Source organism: Cynoglossus semilaevis, chromosome 16 (genome assembly GCF_000523025.1).
Source record: "Cynoglossus semilaevis isolate Cse_v1.0 chromosome 16, Cse_v1.0, whole genome shotgun sequence".
Lineage (NCBI taxonomy): Eukaryota > Metazoa > Chordata > Actinopteri > Pleuronectiformes > Cynoglossidae > Cynoglossus > Cynoglossus semilaevis.
Window position 1 is genome coordinate 9083832 of NC_024322.1, and position 27799 is coordinate 9111630.

Sequence of the window (27799 nt, forward strand, 5' to 3'; positions counted from 1 at the left end):
GGGGCCACATCAGCAATACAGTTCCCCTAGAAAGACTGTATAGATTCAGGGACCCCAACCGTACCAGTCCATAGGTCATTTAGTATCGGGCCACAGTGGGACACAAAATATACTTAATTTCTACTAATTTACTTCCAGTCAAATCCGTTTACTTTCTTTATTTGAAGAAAATTTGGCAATATTTTAATATTTAATATATGTCATTCAAACTCTGAGACAAACAGAATAGAGATATTACTTAATGCTGTAAAGCTCCCAAAATAGCTTGGCGCACCGCATTTGGCCCCCGGGCCTTGAGTTTGACACATGTGGTCTAAGTCGTACAGATTTAGGTTTTGTTTTTTGAAGAGGTTTTCAGCAAGTCCTGTTTTGTTTAAAAGAGTCAGTCCAGGTCTCTTTCTAGTCCTGTCATCGTCTTTATGATCTAGTCTTAAGGTCCATCTTGTCTAGTTGCACCTTGTTTAGTTGTATTCACTGTAGTCTCATCTAGTCTACCTTGATTTAGTCACTCCCTTTAGACTCGTCTTGTCATCGCGTCTAACAGACTGGTGAAGAGAATGTTTGCGTACCATGAACGACAGAAACAACCAGTGATCTCATTTCATTCTGTTGTTTCTTTCACATAAATTCCCATCGGTACTTTGTGTTTTAATCGCTCTCTCAACATTAAAGTTCTCCCAGGGTTTCTTCACCAAAACCTCTGTCAAACCAGAGAACATATTGTCCTGCGATGGTTTAAAAGCTGTTTCAGATTCTTTATAGTCACAACAAGAATTAGGCTGTGGTTAAAAAAAGAGGAGACAATGTATTTTTTTTACATGCAAATAAAAAGGAAAAGGAAAGAAATGTACAGATGCTGCACAAAAGGACAAACTCTTTTCCCTCCGGTCCTACGGTGCAGACAACTCTCCTCAGAAGTCTTTATAATACATGCACAGCTGTGCATAATAAGCACATGCACAGTCACTTCTGCATGAGCGGAGGCCTGCAGTGCAGCTTGACACACAACTGGATTTTTCCTGGATGTTTCTCAAATGTCAGTCCAAGAGTGTCGACCATTTTTGACCCAGTTGGATTCTTTTACGCGTTTGTGCTGTTTCTCATGTCAGACTTGTGTATCACCGGATCTGGATCCATATTTTAATTTGCCTTCTTCATTTTTCTAGAATTTTTTTTTTCTAGAACCATTTTTTTTTCTTCTCCTCCAGACTGCTCTGTTTTTATATTTTCTTGGAAATCCACCGTTACTCCCATCATTTGCATCAATGCACCGCAGCATTAAAAAAAAAAAAAAGTGGTCAAAAGTCTGCATGTGCTGGAGCAGAGCTCACACATGATGGATCTCTCTGGATATGCAATAAGACTGATAACCCAGCCAACGGTGCCGGTCCCTAAAGTCAGAGCCAGAGAGAAGGAAAAGATTGAAATGTATTCATCCCAAGTCCCACAGGCCAGAGCTGCCTGTGAATAGGATAAGTCTCAGGTCTAATGATGGAAAGGAGAAAAAAAAAGAGGCCAGATATGGAGATGTACTTTATACCTGCTGCGGCAGAGAGACGCTGTGGATGTTTCATGTGGTCACTGGAACGGCTGGGTAATATCTAAGGACAGGCAGACAGAGAGGAGGAAGTAAGTGGAGCGGTCGAGATCGAAAATGTTATCAGCGGCTCGTAAATATTTTCCTTTTAGCAGCGAACGAACCGACTTCTATCCTTCACATTTATCCTTCCTAATGGAGGAGCGTGACAGAAAGACTCATAAAATGGACAAGCTTTAGGTTTTAGGAGTTCTACAGTAGGATCTGGGAAATTCACCACTTCTCTGAGGCAGTGCTTAACAGCTAATGTTGCGTTTCCGCCTGCGCATGCAGTGTGCCCTTCAACATTAGCAGAAATCTCACACCTCAAGACTTTGCTAAGGCGCAGTACGGAGTAACATGGACGAATTAACAAGCAAAAACATGACATAAAGAAAACGTTTTTTTGCTGCAGGGCATCAAAAATATTTGTATTTGTAGTGTTGTAAAGCATCGTTTCCCAAAGACTGGGTCGCGACCCTCAGGTGGTTCGCAAGCGTTTTTTGGGGGGATCGTCTTGCGTCATGTTTCCCATTAGTTTACAATAATGTCTATTGACTTTGGTCGTGAAGGTTTGTGACTTGGATCCCCAGAAAACAAAAATGGAACCACTGTTGTAAAGAAACCAAACAACGTAGCCTTTCAACAGTGAAGTTGATCGCCAGCTACAGGTGCTGTTGTGCCTGCACACGCTGCCATCCAGCTGAATCTTTGCTGGTTTTTTTTTTTTTTTTTTTTCAGAACAGCATCAGCTGTGGCTCGGCTTCTCCTGGCAGCTGCCGGGCACATGTTAGTGCAGAAAGTTCAGCAACATAAAGCGTGTTTACAGCGAAATATTTTGTTTTTCTGCGTTGCTATGCTAGGAGTGACTTCATGATTAGAGACCAGGACATGGCACACATATATTTCCCATCCAGGACTGCAAAACAAAACTGCGGCATCCCAGGAGGAAATGCTCTCTCTTTACCGCCTCCACGGCAAGACAATTCACAATAAGTGTTAGGACGGAAAAAAGCAGGTCGGACCGAAATTAAAGACAAACGTCTGCTGAGAAAAATGGACAGATTATCAAACCTAGAGTGACTTTTGCGAAGCGTGCGTTTAATCTGCGTTTCCTGCATCTGTCATTTCACATCGTTGGTTTTCAACGTAAATTTTCCAACAGCAAAGGTTGGAAGGCTGCTTCTTGTCTTCTTGCCCCCTCCCTCTGCCCCCCACCAGTGAACCAAGACATCAGGGAGGCATTTCAGAGGCCTTGAGAGCTTGTAAAATTAAATAGGATTTTCTTCCTGGCTGGGGAATTCACCACAGGGCTTTTCAGACTGAGCTGTCGCTGCAGCGTTTCACAGACGGTTGAAGGTTTGGAGGAGTGTTGGAGGTTCTGGAAACTTGGCCTTTATTGGAATCAAACCTGCTCTACTCGGGCTTCCCGCCCGCTCTTTAGCCACGTCTCATTGGTGCCGCGCTCATTAAATCTCCATTTGTCAGGCGCTTCTTTTAATGCGGACTGTCGCTCGCTCCGCTCCGCAGCGACTCTGACTCAAACATGGCGGCAGCTCTGGCTCCTCAGCGTTACCTCATTCTTCCAGCTGTGTCTCAGAGCGAGGAGCTCTAACATCAGGCTCGAAGATTTGTCCCTCTCCAAATCCACGTTAGTGGCACATTTGTTCCTAATAAGTCCAAAAATAGAAGAACAGGCGTATCTGGAGGAGGAACAACACACATCCAACAGGCCTCCATGTTTCTATACATGTTAGGACCATTGTTTTTAACCTAAACCACTCTGCAGGCTAAATCTGATCTGGAAACCACATCTAAACCAAAATCAAATTCCGTAATTCGACGTTGAACTAATGTGACAACCTCCATATGTTTCGTAGACGTGGCGACTGATAAAATGTCTCATTCTCATCCTCGAACTGTAAAAATAGAAAAACAATAGGCATTTGTCTCTGTAATCCTGCGTTTCAGTCACGCAGGGACGCCACACCATCCAGGGTCGTGTTGTTTTGTGGTATTTGACGGGATAATCATAGATTACGTATTATTTTAGGGTTTACATTTGTGGTTGAAGGTTTTTTTTGTAATTCGAGGGACTTGTTGAAACTAAACCTTTGTCTAGGAAACAATAATGTGGGACCAACAGTAACTCACGGAACAGAGCCTTCACACTGTGATGTAATAGCTCCCCCCGCAGGGCAGAAGGACAGGCTTCATGTTCCAGGTTTGAAAAAAACATTAACAATAACATTGCATTTTTCTCACTATGCAGCATGAGGATTTAGATTATATATATATATATATAAAAAATGTAAAATACTACTGTGAGAAGAAGTTATACGTGATCTCTAGTGAGACATTAGAGTTTTTACAGCTGTTAAGAATTGTACAATAATTCTGTGGCGTGTTGGTTTGCAACTAAAGTACAAGTCAATCCAGGAACCTTTCATAACAGAGAACATTTTAATTTTCTTCAGACTCAAAATCAGATTTAAATTCTGCCCCTGTGGAGTTTAGAAACCACTCCTCAAGAATAAGAAATAAAAATAATAATAAAAAATAATTTAAAATTAAAGTACCTCTAAATCCTTAAATTGACTTCACTGGAGATAAATAATATAACAAATACAAAAACACATGGGAGCGATGCATTTGATGTTATTTTTATAATCGACCCGACTGCTGGAATGTATTTCATATCTGTCTCGTTAATCTATATTTGAGAGAACATGTGGGTTTTTTTTGTTTTTTTTTAAATGTACAGACATCGAAGCTTTAAATTAGAAACACCACAGGAATTTCTGTCACGATACCCCGTTGCCTCCATTCTCTGGAAACAACTCGATCCAGGATTATTCTAATGAACTAGAATAAACTAAACCTGACTCCCTGGAGCCGAGCGAGAGGAGGTGAAATGAAGTCACACATCTGTGGACGCGGGCACATTTGGTCCCCATAAATACAGACGTTCAAGAGCAGACACGTGTTTACGCAAAGCTGAGTGTATTCTCTTACGGACAACACCCACCCACACACACACACACACCCACACACACACACCCACACACTGCAGTCAGTACAGTAACTTTATACACTGGCTCAGCATGGCAAGTGTGTAAATATGTGTTTTTATTTGCATAGCTGCCTGTATTAGAGCATGAGGTCATTTAGTTTAGTTAGGAGATTGTAGTCATTTTTATCCGTCTTCCTCTTCATCACCCTCCTCCTCCTCACCTCCGCTCCCCCTCTCCTCCTGTCTGTCCAGTAACAGTGTCACATAAAGTCCACTCTTTATTGATGGTGTCGGTGCCAGATGGCAGATTTATGGAAGATGAAAGCGAGGGTTGGACACTGGGTGGGGAGACTAATCAGATTTCCAGTCCTGTTTGGAGCTAAAGTTTCCCTCTTCCTTAACACTTTCCCTGCTCTGTGGAGAATCAACCTAAACAGAGCTGCAAACAGGAAATCACAGACACGTTGTGTTTGTGCGAGGAGGGGAATTTGAGGGAGATAAAGTTTCTGCTCTTAGTTCAAATATTTTGTTGCTGTTATAACTGAGTTTTTGGCTGACTTTTTGTTCTGTGAAGGTGTTTTTAACAGCGTGTTGTTCAGCTTGTCTTATATTATGGCTACGTTTTCTTTAGCTTTTAGCTAGAATTTAAGTTTTTGCTTAAGGTTTTTGCTATTTCTTATATTTATTTCAGACACCTATTTAAAAAAGTAAAGTTAATGTTATTTCTATTTTTCTAGTTTGCTAAGTCATTGTTTCCCAAAGACTGGGTCGCGACCTCCAGGTGGGTCGTAAGAGATTTTTTTTGGGTCGTCTTGCATCATGTTTCCTATTAGTTTACAATAATATCTATTGACTTGATTCGTGAAGGTTTGTGATTTTGAAAATATGGGTCCCCAGAAAAAAAGTTTGGGAAACACTGTGCTAAGTTATCTTTGGTTTAGCTAATGCTAGTTTTAGCAATGAGCAAGTATTTGTTGTTTCTTGTTATATTTACAGATTTCCCTTACAAACAATGTTGATCTCTCAAATTTAAATTAATTTCATTAATTTTAGCTCATGTTGAACTTTTTATATTTTATGTTATTGTTATTGGCTAGCTAGTTGGCTACTTCCAGAACCATCTTTGTGCTTCAATAGACTGACCATTCATCCTTCTCTTAGCCAAGTTCAAGCTACTGTTGCTGTATTTTCGGTTGATCTGATTGCAGTGTTTGGCATTATTTTTTAAATGATATTTTCTGCTTTATTTGTGCTATATTTTGGATCAGTTTCAACATTTAGCCATCATTTTGTCTGACTTCTTCTGACCCTCTTTTAGCTAACCTAAAGGTGATTGTCATTTAACACTGCATAGGTCATGTGTGACACAATGCAATATACAATTAATGCATATTGACTGGAGAACAAATAAAAAAAAGAAAAAATAGAAAAAGAAAAGAAAAACTGCCATTAACAACAACAAAAAATAAAAAGGAAAAATGTCGTACTTCAACTTTAAACAATATAAATAAGTCTGTAAGGAAAACAAATTATAGCCCAACAGTCCAGGCTGAAGCCGAAATATAATGTATAAAACACAATCCAAAATGGCTGCCAAAGGGCAGCTGTGTGTGTGTGCGCCAACTTCCTGAGAAAAAAAACAAAACAAAAAATAACGCCCCAGTATATATTTTTTTTAGCGTTTGTATGTATTTGTGTTCGCTGTGGCAGAAAGAGGCTGAGTATGTATTTCTGTGTATGTTGGAATGTACTTAGGTTTTATGAGTGTGTGTGTGTGTGTGTGTGCGTGCATGTAATGGGGTGGTGCAGCCCTTTGTGGCAATAACAAAAGGGACCAAATGAGAGTTTTGTCCATGTTTAAGGGTTGAGCGATGACTTTGGCAGCGACGTCGCAGATAAAACACTTTCTAACCGAGCGGCGCGCCATAACTAAAGGCAAACAGCTGTGTTTTACTGACACACACACACACTCATGCATTTTCTTTCTCTTCTTTTGTGATTCGCTCTCTCCTGTCTACCTACTTGAATTTCTCTGTCCATCATCTTTACTTCTCCCACGTTCCCACCCCGTCACTGACCACCCACAACTTGTTGTCACAAAGTCACCATGATGTCGTTTTTGGAACCTCCAGCTGGTTCCGACCCCATTTCCAAAAAAAACAGGGGAGGGGCCATTTCCTGGCCCTCTAGAAAATATATGTGTATATGTTCAATCAGCTCTCAACCACCCAAAATATCACTTTTTAAACTGTTTAATTGAGAATGAAATGTGTCTTGGACGGACCATAACCATAAGACACTGGGTCTGAAAAATGTCCTTTTTTTTCCTACCTCCTTCTTTTCTTTTCTTAGACTCCTAAAATAACAATACTTTTACACCCAGCTGTTTTAGGTTTCATATAAAATATTTTTAAACAATGCAAAAATCGTCACTTATTCCTTTGTTGGAAAGACATAGACAAAATTCTGTTTTTTTCCCCCCGTCTCTCCCTGCTGTTCAATAGATAAGACGCCAAACACTCACACCAACATCCGCCGATGTTATGGCTTTGCCTAATTGAAACTGCACAGCTGAGTGAGTGCGCCTACATATGGAGTTATTTATGTCACTGTTGTTAGGTTTCTTTGTGTGAGCCGGCAACGTGGCATAACTGGAGCGATTAACTGTAAAGTAACAGATGGTGGAGATGTGTGTGTTTTTTTAATAAGCACAAAAGACTTAAGTGAGGACTGAGATTCACTGAGTTGTTTACAGAAAATAGGCATCAAGACAGGCAAACCTTTTTTTTTTTTTTTTTTGCCGTGAGATTTGAATAATGTTCCTTTTTTTCCCCTCCTGTCCAACAGATATGTGTATCACAGCCACAAAACTTGAGCTGACCTCTGTAATGTATGATTTGAGAATCACTGACTTATCATCAGCTCAGTAGGAGGCAGTAAAAACAAAAAAAAGTCTCCTTCGGTCAAAAGAAGTCATGATCATTGATCATGTAAAGACTTTTGTTTTTAACCTGGTTAACATGCAAACAATTTTCCTAAAAAGTTGGTCGTGACCCTCAGGTGGGTCGCAACAAATTTTTTTTGGGGTTCGTCTCGCATTATGTTTCCCATTAGTTTACAATTAATGTCTATTGACTTGGGTCGCGATGGTTTGTGACTTTTAAAATATGGGTCCCCAGAAAAAAAGATTTTTTAAAAATATCCCAAAAAGTATATGAAATGAAATACAGTGGTCTTATATTTTCAATGTACTTGCAATTTTTACTGATTTGGTATTAAACACTCGTGTTTAGTTAAACACAACCCAGATATACTAACAGGAATTTAAGAAAGACACTCACAAAAACCTTCTTCAACAGCTCCGAGTCTCTCTTTTTTGTTTTCTAGCTGCCTGCTGCTCCCTAGTGGAAGATTAAAAAAATGATCTGTGTCTTTGTTGCACTGATGAACAAAAATAATTTGCAGTAAATAAATAATCATTTCCGCACCAATCAAAATTTGAAATGGCCACAGCAGAGCAATTAGAATTCACTGACTAAACAATGGTAAAAAAAAAGAAAGATCTTTGAGATTTGAATAATGTTCCTTTTTTTTTTCCCATCCTGTCCAACAGATATGTGTATCACAGCTCAAAATGGATGGTGGCTGGTAATGCCGACTCTCCAGTTCCTCCACGGGTCTACATCCACCCGGACTCACTGGCCTCAGGAGACACATGGATGAGACAAGTGGTCAGCTTTGACAAACTCAAACTCACCAACAACGAACTGGACGATCAGGGACATGTAAGTCCAAAGACAGTTTTTTATTCAACCGTTTTGAAGTAGCTGTGTTAGACCAGGAGAGCTAGGAATGGACTGTACATCAAAATAATAATAATAAAAAATGTCCATCCATTGATGTTCTATTGTCAAGGTCAGGGTAAACTTGGGTCAAGTTAATGAGATGGCTGAATTTTTTTTTTTTTTTAAATTGGCACCCACCACTAGAAATTCTGATTTGTAATAGAATTGTAGTAATTTTCCTTTTTTTTTTTTTTTTTTAGTTTAAATGAAATTTTTTGGGCATGGGTTTTGGAAAAGGAGTGGTGGAAAAAAGAAGTTTTTTGGTCATGGTTTCTGTAAAAGAGTTGCTGTAAAAAGGCTACATTTATCATTATATTCATCAGTGTGCTAAATGTAGACTCGACTATGAACTCTCCTTTGTTCCTTTGAACAAACTTGATGTTGAGATGGTTTTGACATGTGTCAGAACCATCTCAACCTTCACATCATCTCCAGAGGTTCAACCATAGGATCTGTTATTATTTCCTATAAGATCAGTCCTGGTTAAAAGCCGTGCCTTCAGTGCACAACAGTAAATCTAACTAGCCCAGAGTTTGGGGTCTGCAGAACTGAGCAGATCCTGGAGGAGGGAAACCAGAGGAGATGTGTGTCCAATATTTTGCAGTGTTGTTGGTTTAGGAGTTGATCAGGAGCCAGATGTTGGAGTGATTTGTAGACAAAGACAAGAACCTTAGAGCATCTGTGATATCACCGGGACTCAAAAATGACAGTGAACATTTAAAGAACTGTCAGGTTCTCAGCACCTCAGTGTAGCGTACCTTCAGTGTGTGAAGGAGAGACTCTTTCATGTCCTGCTGCTCACTTTAAGGCCCGTTTCCTCCTCTGGGTGAGTTGAAAGGCCAGAGGAAATTAATTTCCGAGCTTCCTGTGTGGTGAACTTCTCCACTTCTCTCTCGGCCCTCCTGACTGGTGGGTGTTGTGAATCATCTGCCTCATCAGAAACAGACCCCTTACGTGCCTAGCTGCATGAGCACATGCATGCATGTCATGAATCAACACAAGTCCCCGGTGCGGAGTAGAAGCAGCAGAGTCAGTGTGAAAAACTATATTTATAATGTCTCTGATGGAACATTATTGTCCCCCCCTCCCCATGCTGATAAAACCATGTCTCGAGCTGTTTGTGATGCCACGATGACGGGATCTGCAGGTTGTCCTGGAGACATCTCACTCCATCTGTCAGAAAAGAAAGAGCTCAGCAGTGATTGAACGACACCTTATCCTCACTTCCCTTTGGCAGCTGTGCTCCATCGTCTATGGAGAATCTTTACGTTTATCAGGAATTAATGCAAGAATTAAATACAAAACTTCTCTTCTCTGGTATAACCTATCGTCTATCGTGTGTCAAAGTCAAGGCCCGGGGGCCAAATGCAGCCTGTCAAGCCATTTTTTGTGGCCCACAGGAGCTTTAAAGAAGCATTTAGTAAAGTCCTAGCAGCAGAGTTTCTTAATCTATGAAATTTAGTGAAGTTTTGAAGGTTTTTTATAATGACACAGCATTGAACAATATTTGTATTTGGACTGGTATTACCACCCGTTACTACAGACTGATAGCAAAGTCTTTAAGAATGACCTATTATTTTCAAATACTGCCAGATTATTTTTAAGGAAGTAAATGGATATGACTGGATTTTCTTTCTGAATGAAGCAAATTAGTAAAATTAAGTAAAGTTTTGCACTGTGTCCCACTGCGGCCAGGTACCAAATGACCTGTGGACTGGTACTGGTCTGCGGACCAGGGGTTGGGGACCCCTGATCTATACAGCTGGCCCTTTAAGGGGAACTGTACTGCTGATGTGGCCCCTGGTGAAAATAAAAAATAATAAACTTTGACACCACTGGTCTATCATGGTGTCTACACTATTTCAAAAGTAACATTTTGAAATAGTGAAAATATGGAATATTAACAGTACTAGTCATTTTGCTCAAGAAAATAATACTGTATTATACAGTACATAGTATGTCATATTTTATAGCTGGTGTTATTTATGTCATACTGTAATCCAAAGAATATTAGTCTTGGAAAATGTTATTTTTGATCCGTTATTTCACCTGTCATTTATTTCCTAGTGTAAACAAAGCCAGAGCTTCATTTGTTTAATGTGATGAGTGATTGCTCAGCAATGTGTCCCCTCTGTTGCTCAAGCCTGGGAACTTTGGGTGATTTTCATTGGTTTAAAGGATCCGGCTGCTTAGAAATGGACATTTTTCTAATTCTGTCACTGTGGGAATCCAAGTATTCTCCTTGGTTCATGTTTTTAATGAAACATTTCACAGTGAAAATCTGTTTTTTTCTTAAACAGCCTGCAGATAATCCTCTTTGTTCACGGAACATTAAAGTGTCTCTAACTGTGTTTGAAAAGCAAGCGTTGCCAAAATGTAGACTGGAGCTGAATCCCGTTTTAGGGTCGATACAGACAACATCTGCAGGATGTGTTCGTGTCTCTCCCTGTTTGTTTTCAGAAAGGCCTTTTAAGAACGTCATTACCAGTCGTGTCTATAAAAACACCAGGTTAGCCTAATCATGTTTGACTCTTCTCCGACTTGAATGTTGTGAGTCCAGCGCTGTGATCTGACTTGACTTTACATCACCTCTCTGGTGTGTATGAAAGCAAGCGCAAAAAAGGGAATTAGGTTGGAACGTCACAACTGTACGCACTTCTAATGGGATTTGTGCCAAAGTAAGTGTGAAGTTGTTACATCGGTTTGCTCGTCCGTGGCAGACACAGAGGTTTTAACGTCCAGTGAGAAATCACTCCATTACGTTAGTTAGTGTTTATTTTGTCTATGAATATATTTATTAATGTTTCTGATCCACTGATGTCATATTTATACTCTTAGAACAAGAATGGTCAAACTAAGGCCCGGGGGCCGTATGTGGCCCGTTTGCCTTTATAGGGCCTATATACTGACAGGCCAACTCTGGTACCAGATATCAGATGTATGTACCAGATATCTCGCCGGCCAAATATAATTACACTGTGGGCCAGATTTGGCCCCCAGGCCTGAGTTTGACACTTGTGATCTCTCTGCTCCTGACTTATCCTCCCTGTCGAACCTTAGGACCTATTGTGGCCCACGAGTCAAAACGTTTGCCGATGCCTGATTGAGGAGGTCAATCAACTTGCTTGCTAACAGCAAACCTTCATCAATAATGGGATCTGAGGTCAAAAATGTGACTACTTTAATAATAATCAGCCTGAGTTGTGATAAGTTGTGAGTTTTCCCAATTTTCTACACGCTTTGTTCAACTTTTGTCCTCTAAGTATCGGGTATTGCCGCTGAGAGAGACGGCATCTGTGTCTCTCTGCTCCACTCTTTGGTCCAAGTGTGTCTAATGTGTACATTTGTCACTGTGTGGGATTTGAGGTCTAGGACTTTAAATGCAGTGTTTCTGATACCCTCAGTTGTTTCCCCCTCGGGCCTGGTGTGAAATGACCCCCTCTGTCATGGTGGGGAAAGCACAGTTTGGGGGGTGTTGGTGTTCGACTCTGGGGAGGTGTTCTCACTCTCAGATTAATCAGGAACAGACCCAGGGCCCGAGGCGAGGCAAAGTCTGACGCCTCTGTTCTGCTGTGAAATAAACCTCGGCCCTTCAGCGAGCGTCATCTCAGTGTGAGCCCAGAGTTGAGGAGATCTGACGAGGAGATGTATGCGGCTAACGGATACACTCCACACACACACATTGCGGGCATCGCAGGGAAAAGGCAGAAGTATGATGATAATATAAATTATTGATATAAATTGAACAAGTTTGGCGGCCCGGATTAAAAGGCCAAAGGGACCACATCTGGCCCTCGGGCCGTAGTTTGCCCGTGCCTGTTCTAGGTGGTTTATTGAAATAATACATACTGTAGTATTTTACCATCTTGAAACATCTTTTTAATTATGTAAACTATTTTTTTTTAGCGTGTAACAAATGAACCAAAAGGATTCTTTTGCATTGAAAACCAAAGCGTGTAGCAAATTAATCAAAAGGATTCTTTTGCATTGAAAACCACGGTTAATGATGAAAAACGAGAAAGAGGAGTTTCTGGTTTGCGGTCTCGGCTTCACGTGTCATTAATTCTTACATCACCAGGCCTTTGAAGATGAGTTTTAGTTTTAGCAGCTGACTCTGTGTGGTTCGTATTTATCTTTGTCCTTCATCTTAGTCGTTGTTTTTACTGACTAAATCCAAAGTCAATCAAATAAAGCTAATACTGTGTCCTCTCTTCCAGATCATCCTTCACTCAATGCACAAGTACCAGCCTCGTGTCCACGTCATCAGGAAGGACTTCAGCAGTGAGCTGTCTCCCAATAAACCTGTACCCACTGGGGAAGGAGTGAAAACCTTTAGCTTCCCTGAGACGGTCTTCACCACCGTCACTGCCTACCAGAACCAGCAGGTCTGCACTGCCGCCTCACTAACGGCTAAAACCTAGTGTTTTCATCTGAGCTCTTTGTGCACATCTACAGTTTACGTCAGTTAGTTGCCTTTATAAAACCAGTGAGTATATCTGGACAACCAGTCGACCCATGCTCCCTACATTAGAATTGTCACTGGGTTCTCCAGTACGTACAAACCAGGACCCTAGCCTATTTTGTCCAGCTGTTTAAAACATCAGCCCAGTACGGTCGGACAGTCGGAGACCTCATTTTAGAACCACCGTTCTAGTTAAGGGATCTCTGGGATTCTCTTGCTCTTTCACGAAAACCCCTACCATAACTCTGATTCTTCTTGTTTTCAGATCACCAGACTAAAGATAGATCGTAACCCCTTCGCCAAGGGGTTTAGGGACTCTGGCAGAAACAGGTACCGCACCAACGCCGTATTCCATCTGTTTGATGAATGAGCTCCTAGAGTCACACAGTACAAGCTTTTCTTTTCTTTTTTCTTTTCTTTTTTTTTTGAACTGCACACGAGTCTTATTTCTTTCTCGTCTGTGACCTTTTATATGGAAATACTCCTCTGAAGTTAGCATTTCGATCCATATGCTGTTCTATATAAAAACAGCTGCTGTGGCTGATGCCAAGAGGAACAATTCACATCTGCACAAAGCTGAGACTTTGGTGGACGGGGTCGCTTGTTAGAGCGCACCCATGTCAACGTTTGTCTTCTTTAGATGCTGAAGGGTAGTCGATAAAACTGACTAGAGTAACTGAGCTCTGTGTCTTCATCGGTTAATCTTCTTACTATTTCTGTTCACTTGTTGACTTGTAAAAGGTGTCAGATAGTTTGAACGCTGAGTCTGAGCTCCTAAAAGTTTACTAGTAGAGGAAAACAAAGTGGTAGGAAAAAAATTGTCTTGGCTGAAGAACCGATTCTCAATTTTTCTGCTTTTGGAAACAGTAGTAAATAAAAATCTGGCAAGGATCTGGCAACTTTGTCATCTAATACACCCGATTTAGATCAGTGGTTCCCAAACCTTTCCATGCCAAGGCCCCCAAACAGCATTAGCTTCTGGCTAATGCTGTTAGCAGACAATGCTACAAAATATGTAAAAAAAAAAAAATCAACTTTTAGAATGTATTTTCCTTATTTATTTATTATTAACAAGTTTTCAGGACTGTATATGGCCTGCTCCCTCACTCTATGTCTTGACCATTTGGTGCTAGCGAATAGCTAGCTTGAGTAGCAGAGCAGCTTGATAACAGGCGCAAACTACCAGGCCTACACAGGCCACAGTTGGAGATGTCACACATGTTGCGTTCAGGTACGATCAAACACTTTTTCTGCTAATTAGTTGGGGTTTTTTTGCATTTTTTTCCTTATCCTACTATTGTAAAAATAAAAGATAATTAGTTGGGGTTTTTTTTGCATTTTTTTCCTTATCCTACCAAGCCTTTCTGAAGCCTCTGGTCCCCACTTTGAAAACTACTGCTTTAGATGATCAATTACAGGTTATCATATTCTGATCAGAAGGAATAGAATCACAGCAAAAAAAATAAAAAACATCTCAGAGTACAGGCATTAAAAGCTGCTTTAAATCCAAAATGACTCAATAACTGGACTTAAATTCAGTGGGTAAAAGTCGACACTACAAACAGCGTGCGATCGTATGAAGTGCTAATGAATTTATGTTGCGTTTACTTTGTACCCCTCCCTCTTCGGATTGTTTTTAGAATATAACAAACCATAAATTTCTGCCAACACATACTTAGGAACAGTTTCTGTCTGAAATATACTACAGTCGTAAAATACCATTGGAACAATGGTTGCATGTAATTTAGCTTATTTTAGCCTCAGACGTCTAGACATCCTTTGACCTGCAAATCACCAAATCAGTGCCTGCAGTGGTTTGAAGGCTCTTCGTCTCAGGAGGAACAGTTTTATTTTTAATTCAAAGTTGAGTGTTCGTAATACAGTATTCCACAGATGCAGGTAAAAGTCTGCAGAGATTACTTCCGAAAGAAGTGTTTCCAGAAATCTGTCACTTGGTCAGAATTTGAAATAATTACTTTTCGGACTGATTTTTATTTTTAGCTTTTTTGGTACGGAGGTTTTAAATTAGATTTTTTTTTAATTCTGTCATAGAAGGTGTTCTAGCAGTGGTTCCTGTGATCGCGATCGTTAAGTGAAGTCATTTTTAATGATTAGTTAAAAATCAACATTTACTAGACACCAGGCGACCCCAAGTTTGAGCCACAACAACGCCAAGGTTGAAAAACGATCGGGCCACAACAACGCCAAGGTTGAAAAACGCCGCACTAATTGGTCCTGCTTTTTCCTTTGTCATTCCTGAGCTGCCATTGTTCTGATGTCATCGCATGTGCTCCGTGTTCCTATTGGCCGCTGACAATGTAGCTGAAGCTTCTTAGGTTTATAATAAGAAAACAGATTTTTAGTAAGACGTTCTCAAACACCTCTCTGTCTCTCAGCTCTTCCTTGTCCGTTACACTTCTTTTCTCTCCTCCTCCTCCTCCTCCTCCTCCGTTCTTTCCCAGTTCCATCCATTACTGATTATCATATGTAACGTTCGCTGAGGGAAGAGGCGGGAGAGCCTTAAGCCACCAGACCCTTCTCCGACATGAAAGCAGGCCCTTCATCTGCTCCACATTATTGGCACACAGACATTTTAAGACATCTTTTCTTATTTTTCAAACAATAGAGCATTTGATTTATGGAGTGGCATTAGAATTTCTTGAGCCAATCACCGCACATGAAACGATAAGGAGAGCGAGCGAGGAGTGAGAGAATTGAATTTCTCTTCACGTTTCTCTTGTGGTTCCCTCCCCTTCAAGTCTGGCTAGCCTTTTTTTTTGTGACTCTAGTTAGATCTTTGCAGGATTTTGGCCGAGACACTGTCACCTTAAAAATCCTTTCCTGGACTTTTTTTTTTGTTTTGTTTTTTCTTTTGATCATTTTGAACGCTATTAGTTCCCAGATGTTTAACCCTGACCTCCATTTGGCTTTTGTCTTGGCTCAGAGTATGATAGGACTTAGAACTGGCCTCATCCACTGAGGTCACTCTGTGGAGGATTAGTGTGTGTCTGATACTGTGACGAAGCTGGAAATGACATTGAAGCTAAATATAACAATCTATTATGAGAGCGAGAACTGTTTTTTTTTTGCTGATTTTTCAGGTTCCTAATATGCAGCCCTGGGACTTTCACAGGCAGCGCTATAGAACTGTTATTAAAAACTGGATCAAAGCACGGGAAGTACATCCAAGATCCTTTGAACCAGAGACTACAATGGTTTGAAAAGGACTCCAAAGTAATGAAAGTCTAAAAGAAAATGGACTAAATCGCACATTTTAAGGAGAGACTGTGAAGTAGAAAATGATGTTAAATCGATTTCACCCCATTTTAAAAATTAACAGGCAAAAATATAGTCCACTAAAACAGTGTTTCCCAAAGACTGGGTCGGGACCCTCAGCTTTTGTTGTTATAGTTCACCTAATCTACCAAACTACTCAGGCTAACCTTTAGCTTTTTTTGCTACTTTTGGATACTTGTCCATAAATAAATCCATATCAATTATTCTGTAAACTGAAATCTCAATCAGAAGAACTAACATGACTATGATAATTCACAGCCATGTCAAACAAGATTTTTTCTCCTATGTAGAAATTCAAGACTTGCATTTATTTGAATTAAACTCAGCTCCATTGTCTCTAACCAGGTTTGTTGCTGAGGCCAGTTCCAAAATGAGGGCACATTTTAAATATTATGTGTTCTAAAAGGTGAAGCTGTTCTACTTATTCACGCTGAAAATGCGTTCTCCTGACATCTCTAACAGCTTCTTTATATAGTATTTCCCTTCAGCTTTTTTTTTAATTTCCTGCTGTAGCCCTGTGTGTGTGGAACAGTCTTTATGGCCTACAGCTGAGGGATACAGCTCATTTGTTAGGTTTTCGATCCTGCCGCAGTCGGACTCCATGAATGAATGCAGTGATGGCGAAGCCTGGGCAGATTAGTGTGGTACACTAACGAGCTGCTGCAGCCAGAGCGTTAGTGGCACTAAAATAACACAACGGGCAACGGGCGATGGGGTTTTTTTTAACCCTGGGACGGAGGCCGAGAGGCAAGCAGGGAAGTAAATCAAGCAGGAAGGAGAAACGTGTACAGATTCAAGATGAAACATGGCTCAGATTTATGTGCACTGTAAAAGCTTGCTCTTTTTTTTATTTAATGGCTCCAGTTTCCTCAGAGCTGGACTCTGGTTTCTCTTCCTCTCTCTGTCAGTCGGACTAATTTACCTCCAACCTCTAATTTACATACTCTCTACTCTTTTTTCCGTATTTCTGTTCGCATATGTCTTTTAAACTCTCTCACCTGTGTTCGACTGTTTTCTTTCACCCTCATAAATAATATATACTACATATGGTACACAAATTAAATAACTACTTATAACTACCCCAACCATACCACAGGATGTATTGCTTCCAGCCTCGTCCAGGCTATATATACCAATATATATTTGGCAAGGAACAGATTTGGTCTCAGAGCAAAAAAGCATCTGAAGGTTTATATATATATATATATATCTATAAAAATGTATCATAAAATAATTATAAAAATATTAAATCATTTTATTTTTATCATATATGTTTTTATTTTATGATACTTTACTGACGTACTGTATGTGAGTTCTGACTTTGACTTTGACTTTTGTTGTTGCTCTTGTCATTTACTGCAGTATTTCTGTTCATAAAAGAACCGTATTCAGAGCACTGACCAGTTTTAAACGCTTAAGTCAGATAACAATCCCAGTGGTTACAGATGTCATTCCACTTGGTTAGATCTGAACCTGACCTACTCCTGTTAGCACCTAGCTCTGGTCGCTCGAGTTCAGACCCCAGAGAAGTGTTTTAAGCCTTGTGTGCGAGTTATCTCCAGAGGTCACACAAGGACCAGGCTTGTAAGAATTGAGGAGATCATTTGTATAATTAAAACAAGAAGCCCAAATCCTTAAAATGAGAAAAGAAAGAGTCTCTAATGCCAATAAACTGTTTTCTCTGTGGTCATGTCATCTGGCCAACACACACATTCAATATGCAAATTCTATTGTTTCCCCCTTTGTTTTATTTCTTTCTTTTTTTACAGATTCTTTTTGTCCCATGAAGTCATTTGCTCTGTACTTCTTTTTCCCTGTTTTTTTCAGGACGGGCCTGGAGGCCATCATGGAGACTTATGCTTTTTGGAGACCTCCCGTGAGGACACTGACATTTGAGGACTTCACCAACATGCAAAAGCAACAAGGTGCGTGCAGTAGAAGCCTTGGTCTGAACTAACCGAACCAAACCACAGTGTTCTAATCCCTGAGGAATCCCTTTACATCCAGCGATATCAGGGATTGATTGGATTGGTTGTTGAAGTTTTGACGTTTGACGGCGTCTCACTTATTCGACCCTGTCGTCGTCATTACGACCACTGTCCACATCTGGTTTTGACGGCGTCATTACGACCACTGTCCACATCTGGCCATTCAAAAATTCTTCTGGAAAAATCCTCACCTCAGAGCGAAGAGAGTGTACAGACTGATGTGTAAAGTGAAACCTATCATTTATCCAGTCTGTGTGAGTAGGATCTTTTCCAACAGGCTGAACTTAAATTATTCCTCATTATACACGTGACTTCAAATGTCACCGACTCTGGTAATGTATTACACAGTACAGTGCTGCCCCATTTCTACTAAACACCAACGACTCGGTTCAGTTGGTTGCAAAATTATTGGATGTCCGACATAAAACACAACACCACTCAGCTGCAGTAGTTATGTGTTAGTTAAAAATAAATGAGGTGAACTGTGCAGTCCAACTGACAGATGGGTTCACAGTACTGATATTATATTGTTATATTAAGTTCTTAGCATGCAATCCCATGTAAAGTGATGCATAGGTTAAAAGAATTAAAAGATGAAAAATGTTTTAGAAATCCAGAGAACAGTGAGTTCTGTAGAGTATTGTTTCTCAAAGACTGGGTCGTGGCCCTCAAGTGGGTCGCACCATGTTTCCCAGGAGTTCATGGTCATCGCAATAACTGTCTGCATCCAACCTCAAAATAGCTGCCAGTTTAAAAGCACCACCTGTGGTTATGTCTCTGATTTTTTTAGCCAATGTATTTCATGTTAGCATTCTCTCCTGTCTTTCTGCACGCCAGACAAAAGCGCAAAAACTCGCCACTAACCTCAGCTGCGTTCTAGAACCGACTAAACACAATGTAACAAGAAGCACTAGAACAACGTTCTAACCCAATTAAAAACTTGCAACAATGTTGCAAAAGACGGGACCGATTGTGGAATGGAGAGTAGGCCTCATCGCATTCACGACTGCATTCTCACAGACCATTCTAGCAGAGCACAGACGTTCCCGGCGGCGTTCGAGCTGTTTGTGACTTCTAAAATATAGGTCCTCAGAAAAGCAGTTTAGGAAACACTGGTGTAGCGCTAGGCCGAAGCCAAGTCAGCTAACACCTAAAAACACCTTAAATGTCAATGAGGTTTTAAGGTATCCTAAAGAACACCAAGAAGAACAGTTAGCTAACTCGATGACTCCATTGATGACCCGAATCCAGCCAGACAGAATCAACAGATGGCTGAAAGATACCGACAACATTGCTATATAAATAGACCAGTAGATCAGATATAGCTAAAGGTTAGGAAAGAGACGACGATCCAGCAGCTCAGTGATTGGTCTGGACAGAAGGACTCTGTGATTGTTGTTATTAGGAAGTGATTGAAGGTCTTTTCAAACTCGGCGTCATCCTCGGAGGACACTTTTAGTCATACACATCATCATCACGTCATGTAATCAATTCCTCCAGCGGAGCACCTTTAGCCCAAGAAGTTTTAGCGTGACATCATCGAGCTATACTCCTCCCTTCATTCTTTTCTCCTTCCAATAATTCTTCCTTCCCTAATTTTATCCTCCCTCTCTCGCTCTACTACCCTCTCCATCTGAAGCCCCTCTGAGAAGACGCTCTGTTGTTATCAGAGGCATGTGGTGCACCAGTCAGAACGCTGCTTTTAGAGCTGAGTTTCTCCAGCAGCAAAATGAACTCCAGCCAAACTCTCATTAATAGAAAGACGTATGCGTGCGATTGATATCCTTCTATCAATTTTCCCAGACAGGCTCCACTTAAAGGATAAAAAGTCCATATGCAGATGGACGCGTGTGCTAACGTGTACACGTGGGGCAGCTCCATAAACCGGGTCTCCACATGCTGTATGGCTTTAATGTTATGGTGCATGATTTTGTATCAGGCACAGGCAGAACAGACAGTCTGCGATAAATCCAAAGGGCAGGACTTCATTTTTTTCCATCTGTGCAAATGGGATTTTTTTTTTCTTAATTTCAAAAACATTTAAATATTAGATGAAATTTCTGCAGATGACTGTATATAAGTATAACAACTGGCTAGACAGCTTAAGAGGAATGGTACTACTGGGTTGATAAAAGTAAAAAGATACATTTTTACGGTGTATCCCATGTTGCCTGGGCTACCTGGGAATTTGAAATATCTGAATAATTTGCAACTAAAAACCATCTGTGGCCCAGGCTAGTCCTTCTTTACACACCCATGCCTGTTTTGATCCATTCAGTCCAGAGCTGTCAAACTCATCTTGGTTCATGGGCTGCATACAACCTAATTAGATATCAGGTGTCCCGGACCACTACAATCATGACATCATTTACTGAAAATAACAAGAAGTTCATTTTTTTCCTCTTTTTTATTAGATATTTATTATTATTTATTCATATTTAATGAAATATAATTTTACAAAATTATCCTGAACATGAAGTTTTTTTTGTATTTTTTAATTTTCAAAATTCCGATTTAACACCCTAGCGTGTCAGTTTTGGCCCGCGGGCCTTATGTTTGACACCCCTGTTTTAGCCCATTTAATTGCTGTATGGTCCTATAGTAGGAGAGAGGTGCAACAATAAGACTCTTTGATAGTTACCTGTGTTCTTCTTCGTGTGCTCCAGGGGGAAGCACCGGCACTTCACCCACCACCTCCAGCACAGGAACCCCTTCTCCTTCTGGTGCTGCACACCTCCTCTCCCCCTCCTGTTCACCCCCCACCTTCCACCTGGCTCCCAACACCTTCAACGTGGGCTGCAGGGAGAGTCAGCTGTGTAACCTGGGCCTGTCAGAATACCCAGCCTGCGCTCGCAGCAACATGGCAGCCCTGCAGGGCTACGGCGGTCTGGCCGACGGCTCCTACGGACGCCTCCAGACCGCGGGGGGCGCTGTGGCCTCCGCTCAGCCCTCTGAGTCCTTCCTACCACAGAGGACTTCCTCTTTGATTGCCGCCGGTATGCAGGGAGGCACTCACGCGTCCCTCACCGGCGGCGGCGGCGGAAGCGGCACCGGGGGGAAGATGGAAGCCTACGGCGGTCAGCTCGGGTCTTTTCCGGCTTCGCAGCTTCAGTACGTGATGCAGGCTGGAGGAGGCTCCACCTCTGCCTCATCCTCCTCATCAGGAACCTCCCCTTCCTCCGCCCACATGTTCAGCGGGGGCCATCATCACGTGCAGCAGGGCTCCTACAACGCCTTCTCCCTGCACAACCCTTACAACCTGTACGGATACAACTTCCCCACCTCCCCTCGTCTGGCTGCCAGCCCGGAGAAACCTCAGGGAGGTCTGCTCTGCTCCTCGACTCCCGCCGGGGCCTTCGCTGAGCGCCAGTACCTGTCCAACGGAAGCATGGACACTATGCACATGATAGGCAACACCGGCGGTGGCCAGCAGGGCGGTGGCTCCTGCGACGGTCGGCAGTACGGCTCCTCATCTCAGATGTCCATGCACATGGTGTAAAAAAAACAACAAAAAACTGAGAGCCGTGACGTCAGAGCACTTCCTGTTTCTCTACAGACTTGGTTTCACATCGATGTTGTTTTTGCAAAGACGCCGGTTCACGGAGGTTCCTTTGTGAAAATGGACACGGTCTCATCGTTAAAAGACTCTCTGCCACTTACAAAGCCGGAAAGAGGAAGTCGAGGTGTTATTTAAGTATCTACATATAAATGAAGTGTCAAACTGGAAAAAACAACTTGATGATCTTAATGTTTCTGACAATTAACCCATCTATAAACTGCTATAAAAAAGGACGAGGACTGTGGTTCAGGAGGAGTTATCAGTTGTGAATATGTAGCCGTGCAATAGGAGCAATGATCTCTCGAAGTGACCCTCGATCTCCAGGGACTGGTGAAAGGAGCCTGCGGTGAGATCCAGAGGTTTTCATGTCACAAGCACTTGTGTTGTTTCGATTTTTACAAATGTCAGTGGGGGGGTCAGGGTCAGGGTCAGGGTCAGGGTCAGGGTCAGGGTGGGTGGTTTGGGCCGGACTGAAAGGGACAACTGGGACAGATTAACAAGTGACTCACCGCTCCACATATACACACAGCAGTGTGTGTGTGTGTGTGTCTCTGACAATGGCAGGTCAGACACGCTGGTTTGTGTGGCATACAGGGTGAATGGATGAAAAAGAAAAACTGTAGGTCAGAAACTCCCAGCAGCAGGTGTACACGACTCCATGGACAGGACCGTCCAGGCATCACTTCCCTCACAGACTGAAATGACTTCACAATTTGGAGTGGATTTGTTTTTGTAATAATAATAATTATATATATATATATGTATAGATTTATGTGTATATATATATATATACATATATAAATATATGTATATATATACAAATACATATATACATTTATATATTTTTTTATATATATTTATATATAAATACAAATATATGTATACATTTATATATTTGTATATATATTTTTATATGTATATAAATATATATGATGTGCTAAAATCTTAGGTCTCAAGGTTTCTCAGTGGATTGTTTATTATTTACGAATATTTCTTAGCACAAAATGGCTGTTTTACATTACATTTAGCAAACGCTTTCATCCAAAGCGACTTACGACGAACAATGTTTTTGAGGCTGTAAATGTTACAGTAATCGCCTGTAACATTTACAGCCTCAAAAACATTGTTCGTCGTAAGTCGCTTTGGATAAAAGCGTCTGCTAAATGTAATGTAAAACAGCCATTTTGTGCTAAGAAATATTCGTAAATAATAAACAATCCACCGAGAAACCTTGAGACCTAAGATTTTAGCACATCATATATATTTATATACATATGTGTATGTATATATATATACATTTATGTATATATATTTGTATACATATATCTGTATGTGTATATATATACATATATACATACACACATATATGTATATATATGTATATATATGTATATATATACACATAAATCTATACATATATATATATATACACATACAGATATATGTATATAAATATATATACATAAATGTATATATATATACATATATGTATATATAATATTTGAATTGGTCGTATAAGCTTAAAGTTGATGTGTGAAGAGGTATAAAGAAGCAAAACAGATGAATTAAAATATGTTTTTGTTGCGTGTTTTTAGAGATGTGTATTTAAGTGCTGAGCAGTATAACAATTTTGCAGCTGTTATAAAAAAAATTGTGTGAAAAAAAGGGACATAGCTAAAAAAATAATTTTTTTTGTTGATTTTTTTTTGTTTCCTTTTCTGTGTCATTTACAGTGTAAATACAGGTGCCAAGCACATAAAACGCTCAATAAACCTTTCGATTCATGTACGTGACTTTGTTTACTGTAGATTATTACGTTTGAGTATTTTCCTAAGATAAGTGTTATATTACTTGTATACTGCTACTTCAGAGTGAGAGATGGTATATTATTTGTATACTGCTACTTCAGAGTGAGAGAGTACGTTTTGGGTTTGTAGGATTAGAAATTGGAGTTGGGATTTAATGACAGATTATCATTGGGGTTGGGATTGAGATTAAGATTAACAGTGTTTGCGTATACAGATGTGCTTATGATAGGCTAAAGCTAGCTTAAGGTGGTGAATTCATCCATATCTTTTACAAATCGAACCCACTGGTCTGTCTCAAACGGAGACCACGTACCTGTAAAAGATCAGGCTGGAAAAACACGAGTTGTTTAGAGTCTGAGGAAACTTTTCCAAAACTCTGAGACGTCAGTGTTGACTGTAGAGAATTAGCAATTTCATGGTGTTTTTACAGACGCCGTTTTAAATTTCACAGCTATTTGCTAATTAACGTTTGGAATTGACCAATCAAACCAATTCGAAAAAAACAAACAAACAAAAAAAACCAAAACAGTTCTTTGTGGAAGAATGCACTGATTGCAGTGTTGGAGGGGAGTGAACCCAGGCTCAGCCGAAGCCTCTGGGCAACAATACCAACCACTGACACCATTATTAATCACGGAGGGCTTTCGCCTGCTTATAAAACTCACACATGTGCTCTCGTCCACATCACAGGCGCGGGCTTCAAAAGCTGACGCAATCTGTCCATCATAAAGTCAAAAGAGTGGGAGAAAAAGGTCCAAAAAAAGACAAACGTTTCTCTCCTGCTGTTTCTGTTTATGAGCCGACCGGAGAGCCAGGCTCTTGTGCCAACGGCACTGCTGTTGTACATAAATATGGCACCTGTTTGAAGAGACAGAGAAATCCCCCTTGTAATCACTGGAAGCTCGGAGGAAAAAAAAGGGGGGAAACATGCGGCATTTAGGGATCATTCCAACGCTGCTCCGTGGTTCCCTCTATTTGCACACGCACATGGGGATTCAGTCGGGGCCAATCAGCATCCATTACACGCATGTCTCCTGAATGGCTCTGCACGATCACTTCCTATCATCTGTACGGCCTCAGCCATGAAATATCATATCTGAACCATCGTAGGAAAATGAAGGGCGCTGGTATTAGAAACACCTGTTCTTCCACGCATGACTTCAAATAATGAGCAGGGGCGATGCGCCGGAGAGAAGAGCAGCATGATTTCATAATTTGGCTCCACTCCATCTATCTGGACATTATTTCCAATAATTATTCACATTATTTGTCTGATATGCTCCCTGGGCTGTTCCAGGGTTTGAAGAATCAAGCCGCCCCCGTGGTAAATTAGGACATGCGTTTGTCAGGAGGGGCATTGGATGTGGATCTGCGGAGCGTGAGCCATGACATAATGCACATCAGGTCCGTCTTTGTACCATCGAGGGTTCGTCAGGTCTCCTTAAAGGGAAACAAATGTCTGAGCGTATCTCACAGCGAACCGCTGCGTGTTCGTCTCCTTGTGAAAAGGAGTCCATTCCACAGTGCAATAATAGTTTGGCAGGCCGAAAAAGAGCGCCCAGCGGGCCTTGTCTGGCCCGCGTGCCGTAGTTTGCCCGGGTCTGATCTGTAGATTGATTAATAGAAGATACATTGAGGTTAAAGGTTTAAAGAGAAACCAAACTTCTTCATTTTATCAACTTATGTATCATATTGATGAGATAGAGAGAGTAGGAACTTGATACAAATCTCAGTTGTTGGGCTGCTCTCACTTCAAAGCTGCCATGTTGTCATCATGGACTTGTTATTGATGAAAGCTGCAGGAGCCAGTATTTGTAAGGGTATGAAAGCAGGGGGGAGGAGAGAGGGGTGTAAAGAAAAAAAAAAGCATAGCTTTAATTCCTCAGATCTGAGAGTCTGGTTTTGATATGACACGGAGCGTTCCTGTGACGCTACGATCAGAAATCCCTGGTAAACTGTTGCCCTCTTGTGTTTACTTCTCCCTCACTGAAGATTCCTCAGCTCAATTCATCTCCTCCGTGAATTCCAGCTGACGGACGACGTGAACCCCACTCCTCCGAGGCGTCACAGCGCCCCTGACACGTGTAGGCCGCTGAGGCGCTAAATCACTGCTCTTCCACAAAGGAACTCTGACGCACCTTTAGCCGCCGCGCGCCGCTGCGTTTCTCTCTTTTCCCCCCTCCCTTCTCCTCCTTCAAGGAACATCTTGAAGCTATTTCTGAACTGATAAAGTCATGATACAGATGTCAAACAGAAGACAAAAACGGAAGAGGGAGAAACACACAGACTCTGGTGATGTGGTCAGCGTTTTTACAGTCACAGAGGAGCGGAGTTAATTACTTCATCCGACGGAGAGCGCACAGTGTCTCATTATGCGCTGCATTCCAGAGGACACACACATATATCACGTCTCCTAATTACGGATCATCGAGACAGAATGATGGTCCGGACAAACTTTAACCCAGTTTTTCAAGAAGGACCGGGGTCTGAGGACAGCTTTATTTATTTACTCCGTCGTCAAACGCACGCACTTAGCTTGTAATTTGGTTAATTCAAAGCGGATGCAGCCTGAATAAAGATAGTCATTACTGTTTAATATAAATAAGGAGATAAAAAAAGGTCAAAAGGTCAAAGTCTATTTTTTAATTTTTTTACTTAACCTAATTGCTGTTAGTACTTCTACATCACAGTGTGTACTGTAGATATTGTTTTTTTTCACTGTACTGTGTTTTGTGATTTTGTTTGTCTGGCTGTGGTGTGTCTACAGGTTTGTGTGTGTGAGTGTGGGCGTGGCTCTCTCTCTGCAGAGCTCAGTCGTAGCTGATTGGAGCTGACACACCTGTGGGGTGTGGCCTATCAGGAGGAGTATTTAAACCCCAGCACAACAGCAGCTCATGTGGTTAGCTGCTAGTGAGTGCTGAGCTGCTGTTGCTGTTGCTGTTGCTGTTGCTGTTGCTTCTTAGGAGCCTTCCACTGTGTTTCACTGTATGGAATTCATTGGATCACCTCCACCTTCACTGAGTCCCTGAACTCACCACATGGACAGGCGTCCATGTCGTCACCACTAGCCTGCAGCTACCTTCATCTGAACAACATGGCTGCCGCCTGCCTAGGTGAACTATGTATATTCAATAAATCATTGTACTTAACTGATTCTATCTCAGGCGTGGGCAAACTAAGGCCCGGGGGCCAGATGCGGCCCATTTAGTTTTTAATCTGGCCTGCCAAACTTTTCCAAATGATTTAATTTATTTATATTATCATACTTCTGCCTTTTCCCTGTAATACCCACGTTTCCCCAATAGATGGTGTAGAAAATGATAAAAGCATTTTAGCCTTAGACTTTTACATGTCATTTATTGAACGCTCCATCTATCTGCTCCCCCCGGGGGACAATTGTGGGCCGCAAGTCAAGAAGTTTGCCCACGCCTGACCTTTCTCCGGTCTGTGTTTGGGTCCACGTACATGTCTCATGTATCGTTCCATCACAAATTCTATCCATGCAGGTGTTTTCCTCCTTTTATCTGTGGTTTGTGTGTGGTCCAAATATCCCAGTATGTCATTAAATTTGTCCAGCTTTTCTAATGTTTGTTTGTTTGTTTTTTTTTTGTTTTGTTTTTTTGGAAGTGTCATTGTCATTTGTCCTAGGACTCAACACACTGGAGGTGAATGAGCCTGTGTTTGTATTGACGTAGCCACTGGTGTTCTCAGCTCATGTCAACAGTACTTTCTTCACACACGTCCGTGTTTCTACCATGTATCGCAGGGGTCTCAAACTCAATTTACCTGGGGGCCACTGGAGGCAGAGTCTGGGTGAGGGTGGGCCGCGTAAGGGATTCTACAATAAAGTTTTTTAAAAAAAGTCCTCAAATGTTAACAGTTAACAGTTTTAATGATTTCTTCTGAACATGAAGTGTTTTGAACATGAATGGAACATTGAGTGAAAATCATGAACGGTTCTTCTGAACATGGCTCCTCTTGCCTACTCCTTGCTGCCAGATACTTGACAGCGCTTCTTTTCACAAATCTGAACCACATTTGGCTTGAGAGAGGAAGCAGTTGAGACCCTCAGTATGGCTTGAAGATGATCATCAGTAAGTCTAAGACCTGTACTTGGACTTATTGAAGTTCAGCTCAGGGATGTTGGGGGGCAATTCTCTCAAAAATTGCCCATGCTTGTCTGCTTTTCCACTCATCTCCCTGAACTTGGCTTTGAGGTCAGAGTTGCATTGCAGGTCAATGAGCTCCATT

At 41.2% G+C, this 27799-nt stretch overlaps 1 protein-coding gene and 1 long non-coding RNA gene across 3 annotated transcripts in view; both read left to right on the top strand.

Moving 5' to 3' along the window:
- Window positions 1-22456, top strand: part of tbx15 (T-box transcription factor 15) — a 36860-nt gene extending 14404 nt beyond the window's left edge. For both annotated transcript variants that reach the window (XM_025063917.1, XM_008328510.3), the window contains 5 exons: window positions 8203-8374; window positions 12652-12819; window positions 13162-13226; window positions 18021-18118; window positions 20848-22456. In XM_025063917.1, coding sequence (XP_024919685.1) covers window positions 8203-8374; window positions 12652-12819; window positions 13162-13226; window positions 18021-18118; window positions 20848-21680 — 1336 coding nt within the window. In that variant the 3' untranslated portion in view covers window positions 21681-22456. The remainder of the gene's footprint in view (window positions 1-8202; window positions 8375-12651; window positions 12820-13161; window positions 13227-18020; window positions 18119-20847) is intronic.
- On the top strand, window positions 14358-16411 carry LOC112488312 (uncharacterized). The gene is made up of 2 exons (XR_003052230.1): window positions 14358-15072; window positions 15106-16411. It is a non-coding gene; the product is annotated as an uncharacterized LOC112488312 (long non-coding RNA).
- Window positions 22457-27799: the final 5343 nt, after the last annotated feature.